This window comes from Schistocerca cancellata, chromosome 1 (assembly GCF_023864275.1).
Source record: "Schistocerca cancellata isolate TAMUIC-IGC-003103 chromosome 1, iqSchCanc2.1, whole genome shotgun sequence".
In the NCBI taxonomy this organism is placed as follows: domain Eukaryota; kingdom Metazoa; phylum Arthropoda; class Insecta; order Orthoptera; family Acrididae; genus Schistocerca; species Schistocerca cancellata.
In genome coordinates this window covers 484,743,078-484,755,555 of record NC_064626.1, presented here as the reverse complement: position 1 = coordinate 484,755,555, position 12,478 = coordinate 484,743,078, and the positions used below count along the sequence as shown (strand labels likewise).

The 12,478-nt window shown below is 40.5% G+C and overlaps 1 protein-coding gene across 2 annotated transcripts in view; it reads right to left on the bottom strand.

Annotated features, from left to right (window-relative positions):
- LOC126177684 (intraflagellar transport protein 122 homolog) overlaps window positions 1-12,478 on the bottom strand; it is a 254,831-nt gene that overhangs the window by 55,661 nt on the left and 186,692 nt on the right. For both annotated transcript variants that reach the window (XM_049924474.1, XM_049924475.1), the window contains exons 21-22: window positions 9,033-9,201; window positions 8,753-8,955 (exon numbers count right to left, since the gene is read on the bottom strand). In XM_049924474.1, coding sequence (XP_049780431.1) covers window positions 8,753-8,955; window positions 9,033-9,201 — 372 coding nt within the window. The remainder of the gene's footprint in view (window positions 1-8,752; window positions 8,956-9,032; window positions 9,202-12,478) is intronic.

The window sequence follows — 12,478 nt, the reverse complement described above, 5'->3', positions numbered from 1 at the left end:
TTGAAATCCAGTCATGTCGTCAGCTATTCATGAAGCACAGACAGCATGTTGACAAAATGAGGCCATGGTGAGCAATCCATGCAACAGACAAGTTGTTCACATAGCAGAGATGCTGAGTTGCAGATATGCACAATAGAAAGACTGTCACAAATAAAGCTTTTGGCCACTAAGGCCTTTGTCAAAAATAGATCTCTCTCTCTCTCTCACACTCTCTCTCTCTCTCTCTCTCTCTCTCTCTCTCTCTCTCTCTGTCTCTCATGCAAACGCAACTCACACACACGACTGCAGTCTCAGGCAACTGAAACCACAGTTTGGTTTCAGTCACAGTGCAGTTTCAGTTGCCTAAGACTGCAGTCACGTGTGTCAGTTACGTTTGTGTGTGTGTCTGTCATCTATTTTTGACGAAGGCCTTACTGCCCAAAAGCTTTATTAGAGACAGCATCTCCACTGTAATGGTGAATAGTAACTTTCCTTTTCATTACATTCTATCCTGGATTTCCTCTTCAAGGGAACACTACCTTGGCGAAGCATTGTCCATGTGGATGGAGAGGCTTGTGTATCCGAGTGAAGCTGTGGGCTGTAAGTAGAGGACCTACTGCTGGAGAGGCCTTAGCTGATGGATCAGACTAAGAGTGTTCCACAACATTCTGTCTTCCTTATCCACTCCTAGTCCTCACCCAATTCCCTTGCCCTGTGCAGAGGGGTGCATGGCACATGGGAAGATGTGTCACAAATGGAGCCTCAGGAATATCTGGTGGCAATACCTGGTGACCTCCCTGAGTAAGTAGCCTTACACCGCACGTGGTTTCCGTGGTGTGGACCGTGTAGATCCCCAAATCCTGTGGGACCGAGATGGACATGACTGATGAAAATAATTTAAAACAAACTGACGGGCAAGCTGAGACCTCAGACACCAAATATCGGGGTCAGGACCGATGGAATGCACTCCCACTACTGAATCAGGGTCTAGACCTGAGCAAGAAGTGGGAACTGTAACTGAGAGGTTGAACCAGATGCAGATTAAAGCCTTGTCTGGGGCCCAGAGGAGGAAACTTCTCAGGGAACAGAAACAAAAAGGAGGACAAAAGTGGAGGGAATTAAAAGTGCTTGAACCCAAGACTACCAAGAAAAAACTGTCTCAGGTTGAAGAGGAAATGCAGACCCCCTCAACGTCAAAGACGGGTAACACGAGGATAAGGAAGGAATCTAAGAATCCCTCCTCTCAGGATAAGCGACTCCAGAAAAGTCGAGGCAAGAAACAGACCTATAGTACTGCAGTCTCAGTTTTTAGGATGGCAGTTATCCAAGAAGGCTATCCACTGGTAAGCATCACCTTGCACCACGAGGGGCTCGTGCAGATGGCCCTCTTTGAAAAAAATGGGGGAGACGCTCGTCCAGGACCCAAATTCAGGAGGGTCTATCTAGCTTATGGTGCTCTCATTTTTGTCTGTGAGGGGGTGCATACAGTGGAATGGCTCAAGGACAAGGTGCCCATGAAAACCCCATAGGAGGATGTGAAGCTGCTGGTCAAGACAACAGATGAGATTCTTAAGACCGCAAAAACATCAATATGGGTAGCAAAGATCCTTAAAGATGTCTCTCCAAAGACTCTGTTCGAGAAAATAGAGGTCTGTGACCCAAAAGTCTCGACAGAGGATTGGAGAGTAATCAACCAGAAGGCTGTACTGGAAGGACGAACCCTTTGGTGGTCAGAGAGAAGTCCCTGAAGGCAATGTGAGAGCAAGACCTGAAATTGTTTTTAGGGTTATTGCAGACTGCCATCAGTGTAATCAAAGACCTCAAAAGCAATAATGGCAGCAAGATGGAAACTTGAAATGCTGCAGACTAATAGGCCACAGACTAATGGGCCACTGCTGCCCTGAGCTGTTGCCTGGGAAGACAGGAAGTGGATGTGGCCCTGGTACAAGAGCCCTACTTATACAAAAGAGGTGTATCAGGGCTAGGTGGTACTGGATGTATTGCTGATTTATGCTATAAATCTAAGAAACTTCAGAACATGCAATTATGTGAGAAATGGAATTTCTTTCATGCCAATGATGGATTTCTGTTCCAGGGACTTGGTGACCATCAGGATGCAGCAAAGTGAGGAGGGTATCACGAGGGAAATTGTTTTGGCCTCAGCACACTTTCCTTATGAAGACTACTCTCCTCCTTCTTTGGAGGTGAAGAGACTGACGGAAGCCTGACATTGGCAAGGCAACCAACTGTTCGTTGGATGTGATACCAATACCCACAACTTAGTGTGGGGCACTAAGGACACCAACAGTGGAGATGAGTACTTTCTTGAATTTCTCTTGTCTAACAACCTGGAGGTCCTGAATAGGGTTGATGAACCAACATTCAGGTACAGCAGAAGGGAAGAAGTAATTGACATAACCTTTGGTTCCATGATGATTTGCAGCTATGTCAAACAATGGCATCTGGTGTTAGAGCCATTCTCATTGGACCATGTGTATATTAAATTCAAGGTTGAAATGGGAGTCAGACAGACCATGGCCTATAAGAATCCCAGGAAAACAGACTGTGAGATAGGACGGACCTTGACTTAAGCTTACTGGAAAATAAAACATCGATAAGGAAACCAGAAGAGTTTGAGGAAGTAGTGGAGGCTGTAACCTCGGCCAAAGTGACCTCATACCAGGACAACTGCTCAATCACCAAGAAGTGCACAAATAGGAGTGTGCCTTGGTGGAACAACTTGGAAACACAAAGAAGACAGGTATGAAGATTGTTTAACCTTGCGAGACGTAAAGGACAATGGGCAAAATATTGTGAGGCCCTTGTCAATTACAACCTTGCAATTAGACAAGCAAAGGAGGCATCCTGGAAGGAATTCTGTGAGGAAATGGAGGGCACGGCTGCTCAAGTCTGACTTCACAAAATCCTCAATAGCGTACCAAATAATCCAGGAGGTATGTTGAGGAAGGAGGATGGGGAATATACAGAGACAGCATATGAGATGCTGGAATTGCTCCTCAAAACTCACTTCCGTCAATATGCTCTGGTAGATAACAAAGACCAGAATGTGATCCCTGAGAGACAATGGTTCTCAGGCATTCGAAGGGAGGACTAGGAATCGGCCAAGGAGTGTGTTGACTTCAGTAAAATCCAATAGGCGGTGGGAACATTCCAACCGTTCAAGTCACCTGGACCAGATGGAACCTTTCCAGCTTTCCTGCAACAAGCAGGAGACAATCTTATAAGAGTCCTATACAGGTGTTATTCAGGGTTAGCCTAGCAGCAGGAATCATTATCAATGCCTGGAGGGCAGTGAAGGTTGTCTTTATTCCAAAGCCAGGGAGAACTGATCCTACCAAGGCCAAGGATATGATACCAATCAGCCTGTCCTCCATTTTTAAAACATTGGAAAAACTGGTGAATGTACAAGTTGGGAAGAGGAGGCTAACTAGGGAGCCTCTACATTCAAACCAACATGCATATCAACCAAGTAAATCATGTGTGACAGCTCTCCACCAACTCACTGGGAAGATGGAGAAAGCACTTCACTTTCAGGAAATAGCCCTCTGCATCTTCCTGGACATCAATGGGGCTTTTAGTAACACAACCTTCAATTCCATGGTTAGGGCAGCAGAAGTGCATGACCTAGGGACCACTATATGTAGGACCATGCTTAGTGAAAGGAAGGTAGAGGCCACCATGATGAATGAAAAGATGGTAATTAACACCACTAGAGGTTGTCCACAAGGAGGAGTTTTGTCCCCTTTGGTGTGGAATCTAGTGATGAACAAGCTCATTGAGGAACTAAATTCCAATGCTTTTGCCAAAAATATGCAAATGACATTGTCATAGTAATACTTGGCAAATTTACTGACACAGTAAGGAATATGGCACAAGATGCACAGGACATTGTGCAAGATTGCTGCAGGAAACAGGATCTAAGGATTAATCCTAAGAAGACTGTTGTAGTACCATTCATGAAGAAGCATATCCAACACTCAACTTGGAACCAAAAGCTTTTCGATGAAACTCTACCTGTGAAGGGGATAGTGAAATACCTAGGGGTAACCTTAGATGAGAAACTAACATGGACTCCTCACATTAAGAGCATCTGCTCCAAGGCAAAAGGTACTCTAGTGAGTACCAGAAGAGCTTGTGGCAAAAACTGGGGCCTAAGCCCCAGAGGTATGCACTGGATATACACCACGGTGCTTAGAGCTAGATCTCCTAATGAGCTGTAGTGTGGTGGAAGAAGGTAGAACAGCAGGTTGCAGCTAAGGAACTTGATAAGGTGAAAAGAGTGGCCTGCTTAGCTATAACAGGCAGAATTAGCAACACACATACTGCTGGGATGGAAACAATGCTGGACATGCCTCCATTACACCTTTGGGTCAAGATGGAGGCAGCAGTTGGTGCATACAGCCTCAAACCTGGTAAAAACTGGATCTCATTGGGATATCCAGAATCACACACTAAAATAGTAAGTGAGGTAAGTATAGGAATGGTTGGAGAAATGCCAGCCGACTACATAATAAACACCCAACTGCTTCAACAAGCCTTAAAATATAATAATTGGAAGCACGGAGCAGTGGGAAAAAACAGTTTGACACTGTACGGGTGACACTGTCTGGTTCACTGATGGGTTAAAATCAGACCAAGGTGCTGGGGCCAGGGTGTATGGGGTTCAGCCTAGACTGGAGGGCATCATCTCTCTAGAAAAACTGGCCTCGGTATTCCCAGCCAAGCTCACTGCAATCAGGGTGTGTGTGGAGGAGAATGTGCATAGGTGATACAAGGACCATAGCATCTACATCTATTCAGATAGCTGGGAAGCCCTGAAATCATTGGCAGCTCCTGCAACAAGATCTAAGATTGTTGCAGAATGTCACAGGGTTCTGGTGGAGCTAGGGGGAAGCAATAGGATATGCCAAGTGTGGGACCCTGGCCACTCAGGGATTGGTGGCAATGAACAAGCCGACAGATTGGACAGGATGGGGGCAAAGACTCCATTCACTGGACCAGAACCTGTCCTGACAATCACCAACACTGTGCCCAAACTAGAACTATGGCTCAGAAGACAGCATGTAGAATACTGGACCAAGATCTAGAAACAAAAACATTGCAAGGCAGTGATGCCAAAGCCATGTTTTAAAAGAAGCTTTGTAATCTCGGGCTTGAATAGGAAAGAAATTAAACTCATGGTTGCACTGATGACCAGCCATGGGAATTTCAAAAAACACGTACATACAATGGATATAATGGAAGAAGACCCTAGGATCTGTGATGAGAGTGAAGAAACTGCATCATACCTAATCTTCAAATGCACTGTATTGGAGAGCAAGAGAGACAGAATTTTCAGGACAACTAGATCTGAAGAAATTGTGTCTAACAAAGAACTGGTAAAGGGGCTCCTTACACTATTTAAGGGCATCAGTTGGCTTTTCTAGATATACAGGGAGCAATACTGCACAATAAAAATGGTTTCAGTGCGTGCAGTGGCGGGTTGGACCAAAGCTGTTTTAGCTTTCCTGCTAAAATCAAATAAAAAAATCAAAATTAAAATCTTGGATTTTCATTGTTAGATAAGTAGTTCAAATACTCTGAGAATCTATAATAATGAGAACAGGTAGCAACTCACCATAAAGATGATTGCTGAGATGCAGACAGCCACATAGAAAAGACAGTCATGCTCTCACAACTAAATTTTCAGCCATAGCTTTTGTCAGAAAACATGAATTTACACACATTCACACAATCATTCAGATAGAATTCATGCACACATGACCGCAGTCTCTGGTCGCTGCGTCTACAGTCTCTGAGAATCAGATCCAAACAAACCACTCCTCATGCCTCCCTGCCTCTCGTCAGCAGTTGCTGGGCTAGCGATGAGAAGTGGTGCCAGCACTGACTGCAAGCTGAGGGAAGTTGTAGGAAGGGGAGGAGCAGTAGTAATGAGGGGAGTAGGAAACAGTGAACATACTCAGATGCACCCAGCCAGCTACAATACATTGACACCTCACTGAACAAACCATTTTGTCTACTGAGACAAAAACGAGATTTTTCCGGTGCCCCCCCCCTCAACTTTCGCTGATATGTTTGAAATTTCCTGATTTCCAGAACCTATGGCAACCCTGTAAATGTATTAACAGTTATGGTTTTTAAATAATAAACAGTTTACTTACTTTTTCTGTCTGCCTCATTTTCACTTAACTGTCCTTTATACTTGCGAAAATTTTGTTGCCCAATTTTTTTGAAGAAAATCATTGAAAACAATAGACCATCTACACTCACCAATTTTCATCCTATTGTTGTATAAACCAATACGTAGTATCTGAGATCACAATAAATCAGTACGCCAATCTATAAATACTGCCCCCCCCCCCCCCCCCCTACTCCCAAAATTCTTAGTCTGGGTTTCACATTCATTATGATAACATCTTGTAGTAATTTGTGTTTTTTTTTGTGTGAGTTTGCACCTGGAAAAGAAGCTGCTAACATCTCTATGTTGCTTTGTGCGATGAATTAGCAGTGAGTCGGTGCTTAATAAACATGCAGTCAACATTTCCAAGATAGTTCATGCTCACTCAGTTCTTGTTCTGGAATGAAGTGTATAACAGTATGTACACCATATTCATACAATTAATATCTATGTATGTAAGCAATACAGCTAGACAATCTGCACAATCATTACTTAAAACTTCTGGGCTGAGAGGCTGTGGTCGATCTGTAAAACTTCTTCTCGTTTCAGTTTTACAGATCAACCATGGCCTCTCACCCCGGAAGTTTTAACTAATGAAGACATTGGCCGTGAAAGCCTACACATTAGAATCTAAACAATAATACCATGCAATAGTTCATCTGATTTCTTTGTGACAGTATGTGCATAAACTATTGATGGGTTGTATTTTTTCCAGACTGTGTTTTGAATAAACTAATTTGCTCACTGTTCTTAATTACTGGGCTTCGGTTAGTAGACAACCAATCAGATTGTGTTAAAAGTGAGCTATGTGAACTGTAGAGCAGTTCTCTTTGCACATGAAGTTAGTAATGACAACAGCAAGGAACTAGTTATATGAGCTACAACTGAATGTGATGTTTGTTTCTAATGTCAAGATACAAGGGCATTGTACATGGCTGGTTAATAACATTGTTTTGGATAAAAACTGATGGAGCAGATTTTAAAACAGTCACTTTTAGAGACTGGTCCTCACTTGCTGGTATGCCGAAGGAAAATAAATGGGCGTAATAGCTGTGGCGCTGTAGTTGTTGTGTTGAACATAGTTACAATATCCAAACTTTTATTTTATTTTTATTTATTTTGTACAACCATGGAAGAAGATATGACAACCAAGTAAGTCTACTTACACGTAGTGCCTTTCCCTGTGAGGACTAGTCCCATCTTTGCACTGGTAGCAATTACTTAAGAGTGAGAAATTTAAAAATCAGTGATTGTGAACAATTTATGAGAGGACTGCACTGAGAACAAGATGTGTGACAAAAACTGTCATAAACTATTGATGGTAGAGGTAGAAAAAAGTTGTGAGCAAATGACTGTGAAGGTATTGAACTATAAATTGTGACTTGGTAAGTGAACCAACAAAATAAAATTACATTCAGCAGTGTTCAAATGCCTAGCAGACAAAATACCCTGGGTAAGGCACCAAATGGCAGGACAACCAATGACAAATTAGAAAGAGGCCACAATCTTTGAAACAGGATTATTCAATAAGAGAAGAAAGAAGGTTGACATAATCTTCAAGGCATTTCAGCTAATGAGAGGATCTGCTGGATACCAACATACGGAGTTAGTGGCCCAGCGGAATAGATTGGAGTCAGCAGCAGCAGCCAACTTGAAAGAAAACTGAATGTGTTTCTGTTTCTGAGTGTTGCTCACTATCTTTTCAAATCAAGTGACAAAACAGTGGACAGTGTGCTCAATGTAGACTGACAGGAGGTAGAAATTAGTGGAGAAAAAGTACTATTTAAAGTTGAACCTTGTGAAGACAGTAGATTTAAATCCAAAATAGATACAGCCTCTTCTGACGGAGTAACTGACAATCAAATAATCGGTGAAATGTCAAGAGCTTCATCTACTGAATGCTGTAATAAGAACAGTAATGAAAGTGCAGAAAGCAACACACAAATATGGTACAAAAGTAAAGTTGTACAGGAAACATGAGAAAGGCGGATTTAGTGGTGGTATTAACAACAGTTTATTTATAAAAATGGAAAAAAAAGTTTTGCATTTTGCATTAAGATGAGTGAGAACATGTGTAGCAAAAGTGGCATTAGTAGTTCAAAGGTGGAAATGAAAAATCACATTAAAAAGGAATTTAAGAGTGAAATTACAAACTTAAAATCAGATTTGGGTAAAGGTATCAAAGATTCAAATGACAAAATGCCTTGTTTGTTTGGTAAACAGGTCAGAAAAAGGTAGAGAGAATTTAGAATCAAAATTAAATTTTTGTGCTACCAGTTTATCAAATAAAACAAAATTGAAAACCATTATAATAAACAGATGGAAGTTGTTAAACCTTTTCAAGATGAGGCCACAGAATTAGGACTAACCTATTTTGATTTTCATAATAATAAAATTATTACCAGTGTAATTTAGTTCACAGATGCTATCAGTGTTCTATCATATACTAACTTATTACACAAATCTCACAACCAGAAGCAAAAAGAAGTTCTCTTTTTCAGGTAAATTTCTCGAATAATAGCCCTCTCCAAGTGTTGGACTGCTACCAGTTACACTTCCACACTGCAGAATTACCTCAAAGTTCATGAGATTTGCAGTGAACAGATCTGTTACACTGGTAGAAGATTCATCAAACTGTAACGTTTGGTAGTGATCACTTCCTCCTTGCTTCCACCCATCGTTTGTAGTACTTGATGGATTTCCAGCTTCTATCAATTGGACAGCTTCTTCATCAGTGATTCCATCCTCTAGTTGAAATTCCACAAGTGGCAAGACTTCTGCACAAATTGTAAAACACAGTTAGCATGAATATTCCTGTCTAAATGTATAGCAGCACATTTTCTGATATGCTTACCAAAGGAAACATATGAATGCACAAATGGTTGCCTACATTGTGTACAACAATTTCCAGATGTGTTCATCAGTGGGTTATAAGTAGAGCAACGGTAACACATGGGGAGCAATTCTTCATTGTCATGATATGGCTTGGCTCGTATCATTATTGATGACAGATCTATGTATTCCTGTAACAGAAAATTTAAATACTATATAATGAATAAATAATGGAAATACCTATAACAATTATGAGAGAAAACTAGGGATTAATATTAATTTCTGGACTGAAGTGAAAGTGTGAACTGGGTAGTGCTGACTATTAGTAACTACTAATGAGAACACTTTATTCTTTATTTCCTATCAACTTCATTTGAGTCCTTTGCTGCTACATAACTTCTAAATTTATGTATTTCCATCAAAAATCCCTATTCATCTCATTTACATACTCAATTACTGAATGAAATTTACAGAATGTGCAAGTAAAACAAAGTCAACAACTGAAAGATCAGCATGTCAATTCCCGTTTCACTTCCTGGCTGAAAGTAATGGAGATGAAACCAGAGTGCATTGTTACTAACCAATAACAATGACAAATAGGAAAAGTGGCATAAACAATTGTTCTTGAAACCTAGAAAGAAAAAAGCTATCAGTGGTTAATCATACTCTCTTTCTTGATGTGAAAGAGGGTTCACTTTGGAATACTAGGCAGATAGAAACACAGCAGTGACCACTGATATGCATCAAGAAATGTTCAAGAACAACCACTACCCACCCATTAGTAGTAAGCAACATGTCTCAGATTAGGTGTGTTCTTGCTGTATACTGATGTCTAACACTGTCAATTTGTTCCTTATGGTCACGCTTTTACCAGATAGTGTTTTTTGTGAGTGCATTTTCTTCAGCCTACTGAAAAAGGAATGGGACTAAAAGTTCTGAAATATGCAGTTCATGAGTAGCTACAATCAATACCATGAGATATCTATTAAAATGCATCGAAGTTCGATACTAGATCTGTATCTGATTCTGTTGCATACAGATGATCTGCTGTTCAATGTTGGTCATTTAGTCTCATTTGCTGACACCTCAGTCCTAATTAAAAAAAAAGTCATAGGAAAAAAGCCAGATACTGTACAAAATATTCTATAATCTCTGGAATACTGGTTTCATCAAAATGGACTGAAACTGAATGTAATTAAGACCCAGGTAGGTGCCATAGTTTTGGAGTAAATCACCACAAATGATTAGATCAAAATAGCTCACAATTTATTAGGAATTGATTGAAGTAAATCATGTGAGATTTTCAGGCCTAAATCCACAGAAAAATTTTAAATGGAAGGTACATATATACTTCTTAGCAAATAAATTGGATAGCCTAGCTCTGGCAGTGTGTGTTTTACCTGGTGTCACTCACATAAGCACAAAGTAGTGTATCAAAGCTACTTTAAATCAATTATTAGGTATGGCATAATCTTCTGGGGACATTAAACCAAGAACATTATATTCAAGAACAGTCACTACCAGCCTGTCAGTAGTATGCAACATGTCTCAGACTAGGTGTATTTCTGCTGAATATTGATGTCTGTCTAACACTGTCATTTGATATGACAAATTTCAGTTTTTTCCTTAGAAGAAAATCATCTGATATGTGTACACCCAACAGAGAAATTCCTTTCATCTACTGTTTAAAAGTACTAACAGTTCCTTCTCTATACATTTATGAAATTTTGATGTTGCTCCACAGTAACCCACATACATTTGAAAATTATTACTTCAAGCACAATTACAGTGACTGTAGTGAAGAAAATTTAAAATTTCCTACTCACACAGATCAAAACTTTATGCCCAGACACACCACTACATACAAGACTAAACATTAAGATTCAACTAAGAGGTAGGAATATTGCCATGCAAATACTCCAGCACAGAGTACGGTTAGCATTACCGGCTGGCATATTTGCATGTTGTTGGTTCAAATCCAGTCACCAGCATATGTTTGTTATTTATTATGTATCATTTCTGAAAGGTTTTTAAACTTTCATATGTTTGTAATGTTTTTGTATTCTGGAATATATGATGTCTGAATAAACAGCAGCACTCTCTGTCCAAGAAGACAGTTATGTTCTGTTCCAGCTGTACACTGGTGTTTGTAATAGATGTGCTTTCAGTGCTAAGGGCTGTGCTTCACTGACAACCCTGCTTTTAGATTTGGATTTGCTTTGTTTACAAAATGACATTTTTTGGTGGAGATGATTGGTATTCAAACATTTACATCAACTGTGGCTCCAATTAGGCAATGTAAAAGAAGTCACCTACACGGACAGGAACCAGAATACAAGCATCCATTGTTCCCAAAGTCCATATATTCAGGAGACCAACAGATTCCAAACAAGCAGCAAGTCAGTTGCACATTAGACATCCACCAGTTTTTTCCAGAGGCACTTGTCAGTACCCGATGAGATGGCTGAAAGGATTTGACCGAGTTGCCAAATACAACAGGCAGGATAACATGATGTTTGGCAAATGTGTACTTTTACTTGCATGGCACAACCATGTTGTGATTCAAGAACAATGGAGAGAAGCTTGATAGTCAAGACAAATTCCAGACAAACTGAAGAAAACATTTGTTGACAATCAGTAGAGATTCTACTTAGCAGAAGAAAAACTGAAGAACAGAGCCCAATGTTATGAGGAAACTGAGGGTTGACTGAAAAGTAATGCCTCCACCTTCGTAACTCTTCAACAGTTGCCAGCATTGGTATGTGACAGGTACGAGGGGCGTTTGAAAAGTCCATGCATGGTCCAAGAGATGGCACCACCAGCACGTATCGGGGTCATATTTAGTTAGTAGCATCTTTGGAAAGAACGCACACCAAGTTTCAGCCATATTGGTCTATTTATTTGTGTTTGGCGGCATTTGTGTGAATCAAGGAAATTGAGTGATTGTCAAAAAAAGGACAAAGAAGAATTTTGTGTGGTGATTAAACATTACTTTATGAAAGGAAAAACACCTCAAGAGACTAAAGAGAAGCTTGGTAAACATTATGGTGACTCTGCACCTTCCATTATAACAGTTTATAAGTGATTTCAAAATTTTCGGAGTGTCCATATGGGCACAAGTGATGCTGAACGTTTTGAACGCCCTGATAAAATCCATGATATGGTGATGGATGACAGAAGAGTTAAGGTGCGTGAGATTGCTAGTGTTGTGGGCATCTTGAATGAACAGGTACATAATATTTTGTATAAACATTTGGACATGAGAAAGCTATCTGCAAGGTGGGTTCTGCGATTGCTCACGCTTGACCAAAAACGGAATCATATGAAGTGTTGCAAGGATGGTTTGCAGGTGTTCAGGAAGAATCCGCAGGACTTGAAGTGTCGTTTCGTCACTGTGGATGAAACATGCATACATTACTATACTCCTGAGACCAAACAACAATCTAAACAATGGGTTACCACGGGAGA